This window comes from Ostreococcus tauri, assembly GCF_000214015.3.
Source record: "Ostreococcus tauri WGS project CAID00000000 data, contig chromosome 07, whole genome shotgun sequence".
Classification (NCBI taxonomy): domain Eukaryota; kingdom Viridiplantae; phylum Chlorophyta; class Mamiellophyceae; order Mamiellales; family Bathycoccaceae; genus Ostreococcus; species Ostreococcus tauri.
The window spans coordinates 557,848-578,251 of NC_014432.2; the positions used below are offsets into that span (position 1 = coordinate 557,848).

Below are 20,404 nucleotides of genomic sequence, written 5' to 3' on the forward strand. Positions count from 1 at the left end.
TTCACCAATCGGGTGAGGACGACGAGTGTGCGCGCACAATATCACTCGAACAGTCCACGCTGTGTTTACTATCATCTACGGATTATCAATACAAATTTACACTATTAGTTTTAAACCTTCCTCTCAGTGCCAAGCCATCCACCAGATGTACATCGCACCTAGGTTGGACAACGACACGGCCTCTTCGATCAGACGACGGGCTTGGCCCTGCGGCGAGAGCGGGAGTGAAGGCGCCGCGCCGACGCCAACAACCACGCCTTCGAGTCGCGAACGAATCTTCTCCAACGCGTCCTTACCGCGCGTGGACGACGACGTATGACGTCCGCGCGCCGAATCACGACTTGAACTCCTCGTCCACTCGACCAAAGGATCATGCACGAACGTTTCGAGGACGCTCATGAGCGCCTCTCGATGCGAGCGCAGGACGGTGAGAGTGATCTCGCATACGCGCATGAAAACGCCTTCGTAGCCGCCGACGCCAAGTCCATCGACCAAGTTCTGCGTCAGCCTGAAAGGAACGCGCTCGGGAAGTTCCAGTTCTAAGCCCTTGTCGAATAAACACGCGAAATCGACGTGCACGGCATCGCCAGTTTTGCAATCAAACAAAATGTTTTCTCCATGTCGATCGCCCAAGCCGACGACATGACCGACCATGCTCCACACCGCCGTGGTGTGCGCGAACGCGGTGCGAGCAGCAAACCAGGCGGCCGGTTCTTTCCATCGTTCCAGGAACCAGCGATGGAAGACCGGTGGATGTCGACTCAGAATCTCCTTGGCCCACGACGTCGGGTTGCGGCCCTTGCACTGCTCGTACAGATCCTTGATCTCTTGGTTTGAGGTTTTGGTGAACAATCCATCGTCAGCGTAGAGCTTCTGGATGATGTGCCTCAAACCGTAGGTGTGTGGTACCCACTCGATGATCCCACAGTCCTCAGTGAGAGGGATAACGCTGAATGTTCTGAGATACAGTCTGCGCTTGCGGCTCTCCGCATCTCTCGCGAGCAGTCTATTCAGCATCGTAGTGAACTCCATCATCCGCAAATCCTTCCGCAGATCGTCCTTGGGTTTGCATAAGAACGCGTGGTCCTCGCGATCACTCCCGATCATAGTCAGTTTCTTCGGTCGCTGAAGCGAAGCGAGCACTTGAACAGAATCTTGCAGTTCAAACAGCGTCGGCACCGATGGCGGAAACGGTCGGTGATCCGCCGGGTTTGTCCCCGACGGCGGGAGAGTCGCCGTGAGTGAGCGTTGAACCGGGATCATAATCCGAGTAGGCATCAGTGATGCGAGGTCTGGGAATGTTTGCAGCAAGCTGAACGCCTTCGGAGGTCGACCGCTCTTTGAACTCGTCTTTGGTGCATAATTGCACAGTTTCACCAGGTGATCAGCGACAATTGCGAACTCTTGCAGGAGCTCTCTGTCTGCGCGCATACCGGTTCTGTCCTGTTTCCCATGTTTCGCGTTCGTCAGCACATCCCTCGCACTCTTTGCACGAACTGGGTCGCGAGAGCGGGACATGGGGACGAGCGCCCACAAGACTTGGTCTGAATAATTAATGAGGAGTCGAGTAACGAGCGTCTGCACAAGCTCTCTCACTTTTCGACTGTTGTGCGCCAATCTCGACGTGAGCTGGGGCAACGCGGTGAGCCACTTGTACAGCGGGAGCTGATCTGAGAACGTGTTTATGGCGTAAAGAACTTCAGTGAATACCTTGTTGAGCTTTGCGGCGTTTCGAGTGTCGACGTTGTCCATGTTCTCCATCTCATACACTCGATCGCCAATGTCGAACCAAAGCGTTAGCATGCGAGGCAGCGACTCGTAAATGTGTCTGTGCCCGTATTTGATGCTCGCGCCGTATTCGCGCACCGTCTCGCTTAGGAGATCGATCGCTTCCTCATCATCGTCACCAATACCCTTGCGCCGCACGGACGCGGGTAGATTGGCGCCAATTTCACCGTTGAGTTCTCTCTTCGCCGCATCCTTCATCCACTCATCCATGTAGCGTGCAACATGAAAGTGCGACTTCTCCCAACTCTTATAATCTCGAATGACGTTGGAGTACAAGGTAAGGATCTCTTTCTTCTGTTTCTGACCGGTCACGGTAGCCCAGCGCGCTAAACGCAGTACGGCTTTCGCGGCGTGTTCAGGATGCGCCGTGACTGCGTCGGTATCTTTCAGCGCTTCTTCAATTTCAAGCACGGCCCGCTGAGGGCTCTCCGCTGCCCATAGAAGTTTAGCCTGTTCCAAGGCGAGGGGCAGCGACATACCGGTCTCCGATCGCGCCTCGAACAGTGCCAGTTGAGCGGCTCCATAGTGCCCGGCGCTTCTCGCAACCTTCGCTTGTTGTAACCATGTCTGTGAAGCGGCGGACTTGGCGCCGAGCAATTTGTAGATGGTGCGACGAAAAGCTAAGATCGGTTCGCGTGTGGCCATGTTCGGAGGAGTTCGCTCCAGACGATCGCCCCAAAACGCCAATTCCTTTAGCGCGCACACGGGGATGCCTGAGGATCTATCTGTTGGCACGTGTGATTTGGACGCGGCGGCCTCCTTGCGCGCTTCTTGCGTGAGAAGCACGGCTTCGTATGCTGATTCGGCTTCATGAAGAAGATGCAACTGCACCAGCGCTGCGTGTGATCGGAGATAGCTTCCTTCCATCGATGCCGCTCGAAGTGGCGTGATGAGTGCGTCTCTCGCGGAAGCGCACGCTAAGTTGAACGCCTGACTGTCATTCTTCTGCATTGCGAGAAGCACACGTCCGATGGCAGCGTCCGCGCTCAATTGAGGTACATCAGCGTTCATTTGAAGCCCGATGCTGGTGGTCAATGGCATTCCACTTGGTGTCAGCGCCGACGGCGCGACGTTTAACTGTCTGTACGAGCGTTTCAAGCTACCGCCGAGGTGCGTTGAATTTTCAGAATCGATCTTACTCAATAGCGAGTCCAAATCGTCCCATTGACCGAGTCTCCAAGCCGCCGCCGCGCCGGCCTCAGCCAAGCTCGTCGGTGCATCGGGACGAGTGCGAATGAGATTTTCAACTTCGCGCTTGACGGCTCGAAGATGTCCAAGCCCTTGTAAGCACCGCAAGCGACCCCACTCGGCGACGGAGATACCGAGATTGTGCACCGAATCCTCACCACGTTGCATGGCGCTTTCGTAATGAACCAACGCTTGCTCCCACTCGCCTGCCTCTTCGTGCTGCAGAAGTTGATCTTCGGGCTGTGGCGTGGCGCGCAGACGCGGTATCGATGTGAGCGCATCCGATTCGGCCAGGCCTTGATACACAGTTGCCAAAAAGCTCACGTCGTTGTCCATGATGTCCTGCTGCTTGACGCATGTTGCCTGGTTCAGGACCATCCTGTTCGATCTCAGATAGTCCTCAAAGTACATCAGGGATCGAGCGCTGGCGCCGCACCGCTGCGCAGCTTTGGCGAGTAACGTGTACGACAAATCTTCCAGTAAGCAGTGCACGACTTCGGCGCTCTTTGGATCGTGCTGCGCATTTGCGTCACCCCATCTCTTGAGTCGATCAAGAAGCGAGAAAATCGTCTGCGCCGCGAGTTCGGTACGTCCTTGGGATGCACCTGATCCAGTCAAGTTGTAGTCTTCGCCCGTCGCATCACTTCCGGCTGCGTCGTTGAGTACCGCCACGATTTCTACGTACACTTCATCTTTACGCGCCTCATTACACAGAATCGCATCAAGCACCATATACGGTAACAGAAAGAGGGCAATGCGAATATCGTGACGGAACACACTCATGGTCGCCTTAAAAAGCGGTGCGTTTGGACCCGATGCCTCCAGCGCCAATGCCCGACACCACTGCACGATCCATTTGTTGTAGGTCGTACCCGATGCTGGGCTGCCGTACAAAGGTCGCTGCTTCACATTGGATTCCTTGCTCAGGCCACCGATGAGATACATGGACGTCAGGCACGGAGCGAGAACGACGCGTGCTTCCTCCGGGAGCGAGTCCCAAAACTCAATGCCTTCAGGAGTGTGACCCTTCGGTAGATCAAGACCGACTGCATCATCCTCGTCCACTTGATCTGGACGACAGCCAACATGGATGAGAACACACTGTACAGCGTACGCCGCAGCATCCAACATCTCCGAATCGTTCGCCCCTCGCACTGTTCTGGCAAGATGATCCACGAGTAGACTACTTGCCACCGTCGCTGAATCGCTGTGAAGCGGTTGCACGGATTGGGTTTCGATCAACAATCGACCGGGATCCACAGCACCAAGTTCGCTCAGGCAGCTTGCTGCGGCTCGTTGCACTCGTCGTGAAGCCTCGCTCGATCCTTCACCCTCACAGCACTTCAAGAGAGCCGAGACGAGCGCGCTCATTGTCGTATCTGCCGCGGACCCTTCAAAACCCTGAATGAGCTCTTGGATTTCGTTCCCATTCTCTGGACTCTTCAAACGACGTCGTATTTCGGCTAGAGCAGTCGCGCGAACTGCGAGGGACTCATCCGCCAAGCTTTCTGTCAAACTGGCGAGAAGTTGGCGAAGCGAGACACGACCTCGCTCTTGGGCTATTCGTGCGTTCGCATTCTGCAGACGTGGAACGGTTGGCAACATCGGTAACCTATCCAGATGACCTCGCATAACGTCACCCCTGCGTAAAACAAGCTCGTCTATCACAGCGGCGGCTTGACTCGCATCTTCCAGGGCCCTTGCTTGCGCGACCTTGTCCGAAGTGCCGTCGTCATCTTTGTGCGCCATGTCGGCATCCAAGTACGGCAACATGGCTACGACTATTTGTCCAGCGGCTCGCTGCAAGTGTTCCGGTCGCTCTGATAAGACTTGTACCAAGATTCTCCAACTTTGCAAAGCCGTTCGTCGGAGCTCTTGGTTGTTCAGTGCGTGTGCAAGGTGTGCCATGACCTTAGGCGCAAACTGCGGCAAGTGCTTGCCGATTATCGAAACCATGATAGTGAGGGAACGGATGTACCGTTTGTGCGACAGCATGTCTCCATTTTTATCGTATAGAACCATCTCCATGCGGGTAAAGTGCGGTCGGAAAAAGTCGCTCACCTCTTGAGCATCTGACTGCGCCGCATCGGCAAGATTCTTGAACACGGTCAACATCGTTGCCGCGGTGTTGATCATGTCTTCCTGCTCATCCTTCATCATCGCCCCCGCACGCGTGATCAACGCCTTCATGATGAACACTTTTTGCTTTGAAATGAGACTCAAGAGATCGTCATGGCTATGTTTCTGTAAGAACATTTTGACTGACTGACTTTCTTGCTCGCTCAGAGGTTTTACAGTCCTTGGATTGATGAGCTCTGCGATCGCTTCGTAGCTGTATTCGCTCACAATCTGGTGCAAGTTCTTGTTCAAAAGTCTCGCGTACGCCTCCAAGATGGATACGTCGTCACCATTTCCACCGGCACCGCTGATTGCGTTTCGTATCAGTCGCATCATGGACAGCGGTAGGATTTCTTCGATCAGCTGGCGTGGCGACATTTTAGCCAACTCAGCGAGCGTAGAAATAGCGTGCTCGTGTGTCGGAAGACGACAGCCAATCTCAGAGGCGACGTCTTGCGTCCCGAGGAGTAACTCTCTCGTGCGGACATGCTTTTTCTTCGCCAGACGACGGAGCAAATAAATCGCACAGTTCTGCGCCGTCAGATCCATGTCAATAATATTCTTGAAGTACACCATGACAGCGGCTGATCGAGCGCTAGGAATTTTCAGATTCTCCGCGACTGCGGCAAACGTACGAAGAGTCGACTCCTTGATGAAGGAATCGGGCGCGCTGTCTATGCTCTCCTTCAAGTTACGAAGAATTTGAACACCGATTGTGAGTTGTGCGTTCTCCACGGCTTGTTCGTACTGAACCGCGGCGCTGCTGCTTCTTCTACGCTCTTCCGTTTTCTCGTTCTTCGCCGGCGCCATCTCGAGTAAGATTTCATCCGCCACCATCGCTGGCGCAGCCTCATACAAAGCCTCGCGGACTCGGGACGACTTATGGTGAGCCGTTTTCAAAGCCGCTTGTGCGAGCGTCCACGCACCGCTCAGTGTATCCCCGTTCTCAGTGAAATCGCCAGCGGCGCTGAATAGCTCAAATGAATATCGAAGAGAACGCAGCCCGCTTGACGCAACTAATCCGTCTGTGTCACGTTCATCCAAGATGGCGCCTTCAAGTTGTCCAGCGCTGTTCAAGTCTTGCAACGTCAGAGCGGCGTTTAGCACCGATGGCGTTACATCATGCGTCCGCTTGTTCGAGCGAGGGGTACCCCCCGTGAGACGACGTCTGTTCTTGTTGAATGGACCTGGCGTCTGCGGTAATCCGGGAGCGATGGTACTCCCATCGACCGCGTTTACGGCCTTCATAACCTCTCGTCGTACGACTTCATGGAACGATTTCATGGAACGCATGAGCTGTTGCATTGCTGCCTTCGCCTCGTCGCTCCCTAGTTCGTGCGTGCACGACTTGAACGCCGCGGTCACCGCGGTGTTTCCGTGCAATCGAGCGGCCCTTCGAATCGCGTCGTTCCCGGCGGCCTTCTTGATTCCATGGAGAACACCGGCGGCGGCCAGACCTGCGAGCGCTGTCGCGAAAGCGTTTCGCACTGGCATTTCGCTTGCATCCTTCAACGCGCTTAGTCGTTGCAGCGCTCCGATGCCGGAGGGAGGCGATGATGCGAGTACATGCACAAAGGGCAGCGCAATCGCGGCGGCCGAGCGAACGCCCGCGTCCCGATCAGAAAACGCTCTTGTGAGAACTTGTCGAGCTGCTTCAGAGCTCACCTTTTCCCCAGACAGTTCCAACGACGCCAAGGATACGGCGAGATTGAGAGCGGCAAGTTTCGCTGTTCGATCACCATCGATGGTCATCGCGTCCACGACTGCATTTTGATCCCGTCGCGCTATCGAGGTCCACGGCCACGTGAGAACGTCGAGCGAAATGTCTTTAGCACTGAGTAACGGCGGGATCCTGTGCTCCTTGTCTCCCTTCACGTTTACTAAACAGTTAGCCGCCGCGGCCAATAGCGCGTACATTGCGGTTGTCGGTGCTTTAGATGCGTCGTCGCTGTATCCGCGAATCCACCCGAGCCACTTGTACGTGACTTGTGCTGCGATGCGTTTCATGCGCAGCGAGCCGTCGGAGGCTGCGATGGAACGCACGATGACGGAAATCGCGATCACGCGTTGGTAGTCGCTCGGTGCACCGACGCGCAGCATTTCATCAAAGTCCATAGAGTCTGCGCGTTCCAACTGTCTCGCTCCCTCGTCCCTTTTCATCGAGGAATCCGGACCGCCTAGAAACTCTAATGCCGCCACAACGCAACTCTCTATCCACTCCATTCGAGCCTTGTAATCGAAATTCACGGTGGGCTGTTCCTCGCCCTCGCCCTCGTTCAATCGCGATCGTTTCTCACTCTCCATCTCGCCCTCGCTGTCTTGCTCCTTTATGTTTGAAAACGCCATGGCCAAGCATTCTATCAATGCGTCCGAGCCCTCTGCAGCCACGGCGTGCGGCAGCAGCGCCATGGCTTGAATCGCTAACGATGGCCTCATCGACAAACACGTTCGAAGCACGTCGAAGAGTGCCGCGCGAATGGACTCGTCCCTCGCCGCGTCGATCGCGCTCAATATAGATGTCACTAACACGTTTACGTGCTTGCGAAATACATCCTCGCCTGCAAGCTCCTTGAGCACGTAAACCAACTCTATGACGACTTTATCGTCAATCTTCAGCGGACGCTCCGTCAAAACGCTCGCAACGGAAGCTAAGATGGTATCGCACGGCACGATCACGATAGGTATATCCGATATGATGACTTTGAGCGCGGATGCCGCCGCAAGCTGCACTTCGCGAGAGCTGATCACGAGCAAACGCGAGAGCGAGAACAAGAGCTCGCTCGTCATCAACGGCGTGACGTTTTGCGGATTTGTCGCCAGCGCGCACTCCAAAAGTTTGCACGCAGTGATGGTGATGTTGATCGCACACTCTAAACTCTGTACCTCGATCATCAATCCGGTGCTCGTGGACGGCGCGGACGGCGCGGATGGCACGGTCGACGTTGTCGCCGACGCGTCCACCGTCCGTCCTGAAGACGCCGACTCCTCCGAGCGCTTCACGTGCGCCATCGCGTCGTCGAAACAACACAGCACCACCGTTCCCTTGTTCAGCGCCGCAGCTGCGTCGTCGTCGTACTCGTGCTCCTCGTCCACCTCTCCGCCTCTTCCTCCGCGCGCAAATAACTCCAGCGTCTTCTTCGCATCGCTCGCCAGCTCCACGCACCCTTTACACAGTTCGTGCATCGCTCGTCCATCGCTCTTTGACGCCGCGCTCAATAACCCGAACATCACCGCTCGCGCGCTCTCCCGAGTCTTCCCGCACGCGTCCGCGCTCGCGCTCAGCGCAAAGACGCTCGCGAACACTCGCGCCGCACTCGTCCCACCCCCCGGCTCAAACACCCCCGGATGCCGTCGCAAAGCCTGTCTCAACAGCGCGAGCACCTGCGTCGCCTCCTCGCTCGCATTCCCGTTCGATCCACCTCTCGGTCGGAGCAACGCGAGCATGTTTGGCAGTTGCACCTTTAGATTTTTTCCCAAATCCTCATCATCATCGCCACGTCCCGTCGTCGTCGCGCCATCGTTCGCGCTCGGACGACGCGGACGCAGCGCCCGTAATACACTCTCGAGCGTGATCGGTCCGCCGTGCGACGCCGTCATCACCACGCGCGACGGTGTGCAGATGACACAGATTCGATCGCGCAGCTGTTGAGCCGAGATTTAAAAAAAAAATGTCAAACCATCCACCGATTCGCCCTCTCCGTCCCGTGCGCGTCACTCCCCCGCGTCCGCGCGCGCGATGCCGGCACCGAGTAACGCGTACGATGTGCCCGCTCTGCGCGCCCTCAGGGGCTTCACCGCGTCCTCGGCGAGCGAGAAAACGAATAAAGTGGAGCTCAGCGCTCGAGGCGCCGCCATGATGCCAATCGTCAAGGGGGTCTCGGGATCGTTCGGTGGCATCATCGAGGTGCGCGCGTGGACCGCGTCGCGGTCTGTGCAAATGCAACGGTCGATCGACGGCGCGTGCGCGTGATTCGGAGGGGTCGGGTGACGACGCGGATGACGCGCGGGGCGGTCGGCGCGCGCGAGGGCGAACGCGCCGGGACGGGAGAAGGACGAGTGGGAGGGTCGATCGAGTGAAGGGTGATTCGACGTGAACGCGAGGACTAATTCTTTTGTTAACGCGCGTTTCTAAAATCGTAGGCGTGCTGCTTACAGCCCGTGGACGTGGTGAAGACGCGTTTGCAGTTGGATAAAACGGGTCAGTACAAGGGCGTGGTGGACTGCTTTCGGAAGATTCACGCCGAGGAAGGATTGGGAGCTTTATGGAAGGGCTTGAACGCGTTCGCGACGCATTTGTGCTTCAAGTACATGCTTCGAATGGGGACGAACGCGACGTATCAGGCGGCGCTGAGGGATGAAAATGGAGAACTCAGCACGGGGAGGCGAATGTTGGCGGGTTTCGGCGCAGGCGTCACCGAGGCGCTCGTAATCGTGACCCCGTTCGAGGTAGTAAAGATTCGATTGCAGCAGCAAAAGGGGTTGGCGATGGATCAGTTGAAGTACAAGGGCACCGTGCACTGTGCGCAGACGATCATTAAGGAGGAGGGTGTGCGAGCGCTGTGGAACGGCGCGGGGCCGACAATCGCGAGAAACGGAACCAACCAAATGTGCTTGTTCACCGCTAAGGCGCAAGTTGACAGATTTTTGTGGGACAAGCACGATGGCGATGGGAAGATGTTACATCCGGTACAGTCGATGATCTCTGGTGGGTTAGCGGCGACGTTTGGTCCGGTCGCCACTGGGCCGTTTGACGTCGCTAAGACTCGTCTCATGGCGCAGAGCAAGGCGGGCGGAGTCAAGTACAAGAGCTTCATGCACGCGTTGTATCTCATCCCCAAAGAAGAGGGCATCCTCGCGATGTGGAAGGGGCTGCTCCCGCGTTTGATGCGCATCCCTCCGGGGCAAGCCGTCACTTTCATGGTAGCAGACGCGATCGTGCACCAGTGGGAGGCGAGAAATCTCAAAAAGGAGGACGAGTAGAGCAAGAGGGAGCAAACCGACGACCTCGGGCGGGCTAATTCCCCCGAATCCGTCATCATCGTTGGTAGTATTTATCTCTATTAATAATTAACCGAACCATTCTAGCCACTAAACGTGCGTCTCCGATTCCCGTCCGCGCATTCAGACGTCTTCGCGGATAAACCGCCTGGGCCAACCCTCACATTCTCACGTGCGTGATGTCTACCAGGCTCACCGCGTTCGCCCGCGTCGCCGCCCGCGCGTCACCGCAGCCGCTACCAATGCCGTCGTCCGCTCGGCGCGTGGCGTGCGTCGCCCGTGCGTGCGCGAGACGCATCCAACCGTCGACTGCAAGAAATTCTTATTGGTTACGTGGACACTCGCGTCGACGGCACCCGCCCGTGCTACACGCGCGCGCGCACGCGGTGATCACGTCGAGTGAAACCGCGACCGACGCCCCGAGCTCTTATTCGCGGTCGCCGTCGAAGAGCGTGCTGTTTGCGATCGAAGGCATGCGGTGCGGCGGATGCAGCGCGGCGGTACAAAAGACGCTCGACGGAAGACCAGACGTGGAGCGAGCGGCGGTAAATTTAGTGACGGAGACGGCGGCGGTGAGGTTCGTGACGACAAATGATGATGAATTGAGCGATATCGTAGCGTCGGTGACAGCGGAGGTTGGGAAGAAGGGTTTCACAATGACGCGGAGAGATGTGGGACGGGCGGCGGAGGCGGCGGCGAGAGACGCGGCGCTTAGAAAGGACGAAGAGATGGAGCGGACGAAGTGGGATCTGTACAAGGCGTGGGGGCTCACGGTGGCGTGTTTAGGGACGCACATGACCCATCACTTGCACGCGCTGGGCTTGCACGAGTACGCGCACACGGAGGTCTTGAACACGTTGGCGCAACCGTGGATAGGCGCGGCGCTCGCGGCGGGCGCATTGTTGGGACCGGGGCGAAACATCCTCTCCGAGGGAGCGAAGGCTTTGGCGAACGGGGCGCCGAACATGAATTCGCTCGTGGGCGTTGGTTCGCTCGCCGCGTTCGGGCTCTCCATCGCCGGCGCAGTGAATCCACAGTTGAACGAGTACGGGCAGTGGACAAATGACTTCTTCGAGGAGCCGGTGCTCTTGATGGCGTTCATCTTGCTCGGTCGCGCGCTCGAAGGACGCGCACGAGCGCGTGCGAGCGAGGATTTGCGATCATTGAGCTCGTTACTGCCGTTGGACGCCCGCATTGTCGTTCCGGAGCGAATGAGCGGTGAGAACGAGGATCCAGCGGATCATGGCGTGCAGATCACTGTGGACCGCGCGGCGGTGAAACCGGGAGATTTAGTGCGCGTGAATCCGGGTGAGATCATTCCTGTCGACGGCGTCGTGGTCGCGGGTAACGCTGGGGTGGACGAGGCCACGCTCACGGGTGAGCCTGTGCTCGTATACAAGACGCGAGGGAGTAAAGTGAGCGCCGGCACAGGCGTGTTCGAGGGACCGCTCACCGTCGAGGCGACGAGTGCGGGCGACGCGTCTATCGTTGCCGGAATCACGAAAACAATCGAAGAAGCGCAAGGACGCGCGGCGCCAGTGCAGAGACTCGCAGACGCCATTGCTGGGCCGTTCGTGTTCGGTGTCATGGGCATCAGCGTGGCGACATTTGGTTTTTGGACGCTCGCGGGCGACGCTCTCTTTCCAGGCGCGCTCATGGAGGCTGGGTCCTTCGGTTCGGCGCCGTGGATGGGTCCGCTGAAATTAGCGACGGATGTCCTTGTCGTGGCGTGTCCATGCGCGTTAGGTTTAGCGACGCCGACGGCTGTGCTCGTGGCAACGTCCTTGGGCGCGCGAAACGGAGTGTTGCTCCGAGGAGGCGACGTCTTGGAGACCATCGCAGGCGTAGACGCGGTGGTTTTGGATAAGACGGGAACCATCACTCGCGGACAGCCAAAGTTGCGGTCCGTGTACGCGGTTGATGACGTCAAAGAGTGGGATGTGTTGAGCATCGCGGCTGCAGTGGAGGCGACGACGACGCATCCGCTCGCGAAGGCGGTCACGCGAGCGGCTGATTTGCGCTTCGAATCAGAGAACTTGTCTCCGATTCCGCGAGCGACGTCGTCAGAGACAGAAGCCGGACTCGGAGCCAGCGCGACGGTGAACGGTGAACGGGTATTCGTCGGTGCACCGGCGTGGGTGGATGAAAAAGTCGCCGGCGTTGGCGCCTCCAGCGACGCATTCACCTCTGCTCGCGCAGACGGCGAGACCTGCTCGCTCGTCGCCGTTGGTGTGGAGGGACGGGGTGTGGTTGGAATGTTAACAGTGGTGGATGAGATTCGCGGGGAGGCGGCGGAGACGATTCAGCGCTTAAAGGCGTCCGGAATCAGCGTGCATATTCTTTCAGGCGACAGACAATCTGTCGTGAACGCCGTGGCGAGGGAACTCAGCTTGGGCGAAGACAGCATGACGCTTGGCGGCATGCTTCCGGCAGACAAGGCGTCTGAGATCAGCAAACTTCGTGCCAAGGGGTTAAAGGTGGCCATGGTTGGTGACGGCATCAACGACGCCCCGGCTCTGGTGACCGCCGACGTCGGCATCGCTATGTCTCGCGGCATGGAGGCCACCGGCAACGCCGCCGGCGTCATCCTCCTCGACGATAACCTCTCCCAAGTCGCGGACGCGGCGCAGCTTGGAAAGAATGCCCTCGGTAAGATTCGTCAGAATCTCGCCTGGGCACTCGCCTACAACGCCGTCGGTATCCCGCTCGCCGCCGGCGCGCTCCTCCCGCACTACGGCTTCACCCTCAACCCGAGCGCCGCCGGCGCCATGATGGCCGTCTCATCCGTCGCCGTCGTCACCAACTCCCTCTCACTTCGCGGTCCGGACGCTTGGAAATCCTTCACCGACGCCTCGAACGTCCGAAATCGCGGTCGATCCCCGACGACCGAGCCCGCAAAGTAAACTTTTAATCGATAGTTCATCTAGTCAGCCAACCTCGTTCCCCCGAGACCTGAATCGACGCCAACCTAAACACCACACTTCCCGAACGCCCCCGCCTCGCGCGCGCTCGCACGCGCGCACGCGCGACACACCACGTCTTAAATGTGTCCGTCTCCCGCGTCGGTGCCCGCGCGTGACGCCGCGTTGGTGTCCGGCGGTGGAGACGTTTCATCTTCACCGTGGCGGTTAGGATTTCCCGACGATGAAAAATCGCGTGATTTCTGGACGTCGCTCCGCGCGTCGGACGCGCGATTAACGAGAAAGTGGGAAAATTTTACCGCCTCGGGACGAGACGTTGGGAGACGCGGGGAGCTGACGCGGGCGTTCGCGAGACAGAACGGTCTGGGAGGGGATGGACGAAGAGCGCTGTGGGTCCAGTGGAGCGGGGCGCGGACGAAGCGCGCACGAGACGGCGACGGTGGGTACGGAGGACGGCTCGAGCGCTCGAATGAGGTAGAGAACGGTGGTGACGTACGGGAGTGCTTCGAGCAGATCGATCTGGATCTACCGCGAACGTTTCCCGAACATGAAAGGTTTCGCGAGCCGAACGGAGACGCGCTGGCGCCGCTGCGCAGGATTTTGAGAGCGTTCGCGATGGATAAGGGGGCGAGCGGGTACGTGCAAGGGATGAATTACCTAGCTGGATTTTTCTTGATGGTGTACGGTGTCGACGCGGCGGGAGAGGAGGATGCGTACTGGACGCTTCGATGCGTCGTGGAGGATTTGTTTCCTGGATACTTTGAGCCAGGGCTCAAGGCGTTGCGAGCAGACTTAGACGAGCTCGATCGACGGTACTCAATAGTGTCTCCCGAAGCGCACGCAAAGCTAGAGTCAATGGGATTGCCGGTGAAATATTTCACAGCGCGCTGGTTGATGTGTGGATTAATTGGGTGCGCTGCGACACCGACAGTTTTGCGTGTATGGGACCTCGTCTTCGTCGATAGCGACAAGCAGCCGCGCGAGACGTTAATGCGGTGTTCTCTCGCCATGCTCGCTCTGCAAGCACCATTTATGTGCGCAGCGGAAGACATGAACTCATGTGTGGCGTGCATTCGAGAGGCGGGGTGGATGGTTGACAACATCGACGCCTACCTCCATCGCGTGTCGGCACTTCGAGAGCAAACATTTCCGATAACGTCTCGGAATCGGACGGCCGCGACGCCGTCGAGAAAGCGACGATATGAACCGCCTCCAACACCGGCGAGAGCGGCGATGACACCTGTCGGGAACACGATTTACGCCTCGCTTGTGTCCTTCTTCTCTCCGACGCCAAGCAAACAAAGCGTGCCAGCTCCGGCATCGACGCGCACCACGGGAATGGCACCGAAGAGGCTGTGGAGTTTCGAAGATAAACCACTCCGCAAAACACCTCCAACGAGCGGATTCAGACGCATAGATGATGAAAATGGCGCTGAGACGGACGAGATCGAGATGTCAACACCGAAACGCAAGCGCGTCAAGGAGTCGTCGAACGCGTACGCTACGAGCCCACTGTTCGCTAAATCTCCTCTCGGGGTGAAAAAGAAACGGACGCCCATGAAGTCTCCGAGGAAATCGCCGCTGTCGGTCCGATTGTAATGGTACTAGCGTTTCGCCGAATCCTACAACAAACAAATCCTACTAGGTAAATCCAATCATCATTGACCAAGCGAGATGTGCTGCAACATCCTGAGCAGCTCTTGGCTGCTGATGACGTTGGCGCCCATGCCGGAGTCCATGAAAACAGGCGACTTCTGCGGCTTTGGTCCACAAAGTCCGCCAGCCTGTTCGTTGTTGAGGTTCGCCAACGGGCTATCCTCACCGTCAATGGCGGCTCGCCACGTTGCATCCTCCTGCAACGTCGTCCGCACGCTCTGGCGCTCGACGTCATCGCAAGTTTCGAGCTCGTGCAGAGCGTTGGCGAGAATAATCACGCTCCCGACGTTACCGTCTCTCGTGGAGATGGGCTTCGTCGCGAGCGCCGTCTTCATGGACGCTGCCAGAGAGCCCTGAAGACTCTCGTCCCCGCCCTCAAACATGGGTGCCCAGAGCGGCTCGTGTGGGCTCACCAGCGCGGCCAAGATCAGTCTCACCACGGTCGCGTGCAGCGCCGAACTCCAAGAATACTTGAAAAACATGCGTACGAGCGACACGAGGACGAACTGACCGTCGTTCGGCAGCTTGAGCTTTGCGATGCGCTCGTCAATGTCTTGGCACCCGATTTGCAAGAGCACGGCGATGATCTCCGCCGCAGCGACGCGATGTGTGCCGATGGCCGGAATTGCGTGCCCACTTCGTTGCGTCACCGCATCTTCCGGCTCGAACGTCAGCGCAACGACCAGGGTTTCGACGGCGCCCATGACGTTTCGCACCAGCTCCACCGGAAACGTCTCGAGCGAGTTCCCCGGAACGCGTAAATCGTCCCTGTCCGTCAAATCCTCCAACAGCGCGTTGCTCAAAGTCCAAAGCAAGCTCCCAAGACGCGCCGCATCGAGCGGTTCCTTCCCGGAAGCGATGGATTCGATGAGCTCCACCGAGAGCGCCAGCACCTCCTCTCGAGAGATTTCCTCGCCCTCCTGCCCCTGCTCTTCCTCCTCCTCCTCCTCACCCGCCGCCCCGAGCTCCCACGACAACTCACCCATCCGCCTCATCCCTCCCGGCGGGCCATCGACGACGATCTCCTCTACTTCCTCCGTCTCTTCCTCCGCGCGTTCCTCCTAACATTGGGTGCGAGGTGCGAGCGCTGTTCTGGATCACCGTGTTCATCGCGGTGGTGAGTAAGCTCATCGAGACCGGCTCCTCACCCGTACCGATGGCCAACGGAATACCCACCTCCTTGAACTTTTCGTGAAGGGCGAGCGGAGAGTTGTACGTACTGACCGGGTCGGCGGCGCGCGCGGAGTTGCGGTAGTACTCAACCATGTGCGTCGCGATTTCGTCTAGAAAGCGAAGCTCCTTCTCCTCATCGTCGCGACTCCACAGACCGTGGTCTGCGTCTTCGTCGTCACTCGCCTCAGACTGGTCCTTTTTCCAAGCGACTTGGAAGTTCTTGACATCCGACAATGGCTGATTCAAATTCTTCGATTCGAGCCATTCGTCGTTGAAGATCTTTGACAAATACTTGACACCGCTGTCGCACAAAACCGTGACTATAACACCCTCCTTGATCTGGCTCGAGAGCACTCGAGCGGCGTGCAGGTTCAGACCGGAGCTACCGCCGAGCAAGATGCCCGAAGATTCGGCCACCATTCGGCAAATTCGGAATGAGCTCGCGTCGCAACCTTTCACGGCACCGTCGATGTATTCTGTCTGCAAAACACCCGGAATGGAGTCCTTGCCGACGCCCTCGACTTCCCAACTCTTCGCCACAAGATCCTCTTCGGGCACGTCATTGACGAAATAGTCCCACAAAACGCTACCCTTGGGATCAGCTAACATGATTTTGATCGTTGGATCTACGCTCTTCAAGTAGCGACCGGTACCAGTGATGGTGCCTCCTGTGGAACCGCCCGCGATGAAGTGCGTCACTGCCCCCTTGGTTTGCGACCAAATCTCGGGACCAAGAGTCTTCTCGTACGCATCCGCGTTGTACGGATTATCGTACTGATTTACGCCGTAATAGTTCGGGTTCTGCGCGCACATCGTCGTCTCGATGTTCTGATAATGATCCGGATGATCTGCCGGGACCCCACTCTCCGCGACGATGACTTGCCCCCCGTACGCCTTCATGGCGTCAATCTTCTCCTTACTCGTCTTCTTATTCGTGATCACGATGTAATCAAACCCACGAATCGCGCACGCCATCGCGATCGCCGCCCCGGTGTTCCCACTCGTTGCCGCCACGACCGTCATCCCGGGTTTCAACTCGCCCGTCTCCAGCGCCCGAGTCAAAATCTCCTGCGCAATCCGATCTTTAATGCTCCCACTCGGATTCATGTACTCGCACTTCCCATAGATCTTCACCTTTGGGTTCGCACTAAACTCACTAAGATCGATCATCGGCGTCCCACCGATGAGCTGCTGTGGCACCACCGCTCCGTTTGCGATTCGCGCGTGCGTCGACCGCCAGTGCTTCTCATCGTCCACCGTCTTCCCGTTCGTGAACATCGTCGGCAGCGCGTTCTCGAACTCCGGCATGTCCACCGGGTAATCTAAGTTCAGGAGCTCCTCCAGGTCGTCGGCGTCGCTGGAGATCGCTCTCGAGGGCGTCGTCGACGGACTCGAGCGACGCCTCTGTTGAATCAAACCCTGAAGACGACGTCTCGTCGGCGCCGCGCACGGCGCGCGCGGCGCCGTTCGAGCGAGCGCGCCGGTAGTGATCGGAAGTGACAGCACCGGCGCTCGCGTCGGCGATGTGAACGGCGCGGCGTACTGGGGAGGCGCGCACTGGCGACGGCGCGCTCTCGTGGAATGGGCGGGGACCCTCGGAAGATCGGGTGTATGTCCGCATATTGATTATTTTAAAAGTATTAGCGGTACGCGTGCGTATTGAGATTACATGAGCGCTATTTTTTTGTTTGAGCTCAGTGGGACTGATCTCACGTCCCGCCCGCAGCCTTTTGTTTCTTCCACGCGTACGCCGCCTCAAGAAGCTTGAGGTTCGGTTGCCCAGCTCCGGCGTCGTCGGGGAAGATGTAGTCGTAATACTCCTCCTGAGCGACCGTGCGGCCGTCATCGTCGGTGACGGCGCGCTTGCGCTTGACGCGCCGCGGGAACTTGGCTTTGACGTCGGCGGATTTGGAAAACTCAGAAGGAAGCGTGTCCTCGAACGATTTCCACGACTCGAGGAGCATCACGCGTTCTTCCTTGGCGTCAGGATCACTCTCCTTGATCTCGCCGAGCGCGCGCTCGTACACGGCGCGACTTTTCGCCTGGCGCGATTCGAGACGCTCGTTTTCATCTTGCTCCGCTGCCGCCGTCGCGAGCGCGATGGCTTCCTCGTCGGCATCGTCCTCGACGACGACGATTGGCGTCGCCTCGAAGCGCGCATAGGACATCCAAACCTTGACGTGCTTCGTGCGCTCGAGCAGTCTCTCGTACAAGGCGCGCGTGCGCTCGCGCTCTCCCTCGGAGGTCTCGAAGTCGATGTACGCCTTCCACAACACCTCCGGCATGTCTAACATGCTCTGACCCACGGCGAGCTCGAAAATCGCTCTCGCTCGTTCGACTTCTCCAAGCGAACGCTCAAGATCGGCGTACTTGATCCATGTCGAGCAGTTTTGAGGCTCGATCTCGAGGTGTTTCTCGTGAAGCGTTCGACATCTGTCGACATTTCCGAGCTGGAACTCGATGTCGATGTACGTCGCGAAGATCTTTTCCTTGGGTGCTAAACCTATTGCCAAGCCAAAAATCTTACGAGCGGCGTCGAGGCGCTTTTCTCGAAGCTCAAACTTGGCGGCCATGATCCAAATCTTCGAGAAGGAGAACTCGGCGTGCGGAATCACCTTGAGGCAGGCTCTGTACACCTCGCGCGTGCGCTCGGCATCTCGAGCCTCGAGTTCTTCGTATAGCGCGTAGTTGATCCACAGATAAATGTACCGCTGCCAAAATCGCTTCTCGTTCGCTGGAGGCACGTTCGCAATCGCTCGCTCGTACACCTCTCTCGTCTTTGCCACGTCGCCAGCACTCTCCTCCAACCTAATGTAATCGAACCACGTGTCGTAATTGAGCGAATTTTTCGACACCTCCTCCTCGTATTTAAAACGACGCTGGCTCACGACGACGTCTTCGATGCCATCACGATCGCCGTGCATCTTTTCAAACTTCATGAATTCCTTGTATACGACCTCCGCCTGTTCCTTCGGCAGATTGTCCAGGGCAAACTTGTAAATTGCCCGCGCACGCTCGACCTCATGACACATCTCCTCAAACTTGGCAAAGCTGGCGTAGATCTCCCCAACGTCCTTTTCGTTTCGCAAGAACTCCACCGCGGCCTCGTAAACCTCTCGCGCCTTTGTGCGATTCCCCGAGGAGAACTCAAACTTGGCCCAGCGCGTCCACGCCTTGACGTCCGGGTGCACCTGCACGTACCGCTGAAAAATATCCCTCACACGCTCCGTCTCCCCAAATCGCACTTCCATCTTCACATACGCGTGCCAAGCCGTGTGTTCGGGCTCCCATTTCATCCACTTCTCGAAAACCTGCCGCGCCGCCGCAACCTGCCCGAGCGCCTCCTCCATGTTCACGTACTTGTACCACAACGCGTCCACCCTCGGCAACGTCGCGCACGCCCGTTCCAGTACGTTCCGCGCGTGATTCACAGCCTTATTACGCATCTCCATCTCCGCGTAATTCAACCATATCGCCACCTCTCGCCCGTGATGCTCCAGCGCCCGCTCCCACACGCTTCTCGCGCGCGGGATGTCCCCTTGTCCCTCCTCCCATCGCGCGTACTTCGTCCACGACCGCGTCTCGTGATACGCCGATCGACACCGATCCTCATAATACTTCCGCTGTTCGTACCGGTACTCGTTCAGCTCCTCCTGGTCCGCGATCTTCCGTTTCGGCGCCGCGTAGACATCCTCCGAGCGCTCGTTCGCCTCGCGCACGATCTGTTCCGCCGTGATTTGCACCGGCGCCGGCGCCTTGTTCTTCACCCGCGTCGTCTTCGGTGCGTTCGACATCTTCTCGCCCCGATTCGCGCGCGGTCGACGCGCGCGCGGACGTCGCGCGCGCGTCGCGACGTGCGTCGTCGCCACCGTCGCGCGCCGCCTCGGGTCGCGTCGTGTGTGCACACGTGTACGGCTTTTGTTTACACCGCGTCGCCGACGCGCCCGACGCCGACGCGCGCGCGTCGCAGCGCGCGACGCCCGAGCGGGTCGAGCGCGATCGACGCGTTCGTCGACCGAGGCCGGGGCGAGCGTCGCGCGCGACGACGACGCGCGCGACGACGGGACGTCGCGCGGCGCGCGTGGTGTCGGTGCGCGTTTAGTGTTCACGCGCGGTCGCGATGGGTGTTGACGAGGACGCGCGCGCGCGGATGGATTCCGCGACGGCGTCGTCGACGAAAACAACGGTGGGTGATTTGGACGAAGCTCTTGGAGCGAGAGGGAGGGCGCTGGAGGCGTTCGAGACGCGGTACACGGAGACGCGAGACGCGTACCTGGACAACGTGAAGTACCTCGCGATGCTCGTCGTGGTGTGGAATCACTCTTTGCAGGACTTCTTAAAGGCGCTGGATAAGCACGAGAATAGAGGGTGGTGCGAGATGGACGCGACGAATAGGTTCTCCAACGTGCACGCGCGGGCGTTTTACTTGTTGCTCAACGTGATTGGCATGCCCGTGTTCACGTGCGTGAGCGGGTATCTGTCTAGGAGTTGGCTCAACGCGGCGAGGGAGGACGAGGCGAGCGCGGCGAATTTGTTGGTGCGCGTGCGATCTTCCACGGCGA

At 58.3% G+C, this 20,404-nt stretch overlaps 7 protein-coding genes across 7 annotated transcripts; 4 read left to right on the top strand and 3 right to left on the bottom strand.

Moving 5' to 3' along the window:
* Positions 1-123: 123 nt before the first annotated feature.
* On the bottom strand, positions 124-8,691 carry OT_ostta07g03510 (PIK-related kinase, FATC; the record flags this gene model as incomplete). Its single annotated transcript, XM_003080393.2, has 1 exon — positions 124-8,691. The coding sequence occupies one exon, from the start codon at positions 8,689-8,691 to the stop codon at positions 124-126; it is 8,568 nt and encodes a 2,855-aa protein (XP_003080441.2).
* Positions 8,692-8,830: 139 nt separating this feature from the next.
* OT_ostta07g03520 (Mitochondrial substrate/solute carrier) lies at positions 8,831-10,074 on the top strand (the record flags this gene model as incomplete). The annotated part of the gene is made up of 2 exons (XM_022983852.1): positions 8,831-8,998; positions 9,235-10,074. The coding sequence occupies 2 exons, from the start codon at positions 8,831-8,833 to the stop codon at positions 10,072-10,074; spliced, it is 1,008 nt and encodes a 335-aa protein (XP_022839476.1).
* Positions 10,075-10,271: 197 nt separating this feature from the next.
* On the top strand, positions 10,272-12,995 carry OT_ostta07g03530 (P-type ATPase, phosphorylation site; the record flags this gene model as incomplete). The annotated part of the gene is made up of 1 exon (XM_022983853.1): positions 10,272-12,995. One exon carries the CDS (start codon positions 10,272-10,274, stop codon positions 12,993-12,995), a length of 2,724 nt encoding a protein of 907 aa, XP_022839477.1.
* Positions 12,996-13,136: 141 nt separating this feature from the next.
* Positions 13,137-14,612, top strand: OT_ostta07g03540 (Rab-GTPase-TBC domain; the record flags this gene model as incomplete). Its single annotated transcript, XM_022983854.1, has 1 exon — positions 13,137-14,612. The coding sequence occupies one exon, from the start codon at positions 13,137-13,139 to the stop codon at positions 14,610-14,612; it is 1,476 nt and encodes a 491-aa protein (XP_022839478.1).
* A 59-nt stretch (positions 14,613-14,671) lies between these two features.
* Positions 14,672-17,150, bottom strand: OT_ostta07g03550 (Tryptophan synthase beta subunit-like PLP-dependent enzymes superfamily; the record flags this gene model as incomplete). Its single annotated transcript, XM_022983855.1, has 2 exons — positions 14,672-15,730; positions 15,783-17,150. The coding sequence occupies 2 exons, from the start codon at positions 17,148-17,150 to the stop codon at positions 14,672-14,674; spliced, it is 2,427 nt and encodes an 808-aa protein (XP_022839479.1).
* Positions 17,151-17,551: 401 nt separating this feature from the next.
* OT_ostta07g03560 (Tetratricopeptide repeat-containing domain) lies at positions 17,552-19,636 on the bottom strand (the record flags this gene model as incomplete). The annotated part of the gene is made up of 1 exon (XM_003080397.2): positions 17,552-19,636. The coding sequence occupies one exon, from the start codon at positions 19,634-19,636 to the stop codon at positions 17,552-17,554; it is 2,085 nt and encodes a 694-aa protein (XP_003080445.2).
* Positions 19,637-19,962: 326 nt separating this feature from the next.
* Positions 19,963-20,404, top strand: OT_ostta07g03565 (hypothetical protein; the record flags this gene model as incomplete). Its single annotated transcript, XM_022983856.1, has 1 exon — positions 19,963-20,404. A coding segment is annotated over one exon (442 nt), but the record flags the coding sequence as incomplete, so codon positions are not given.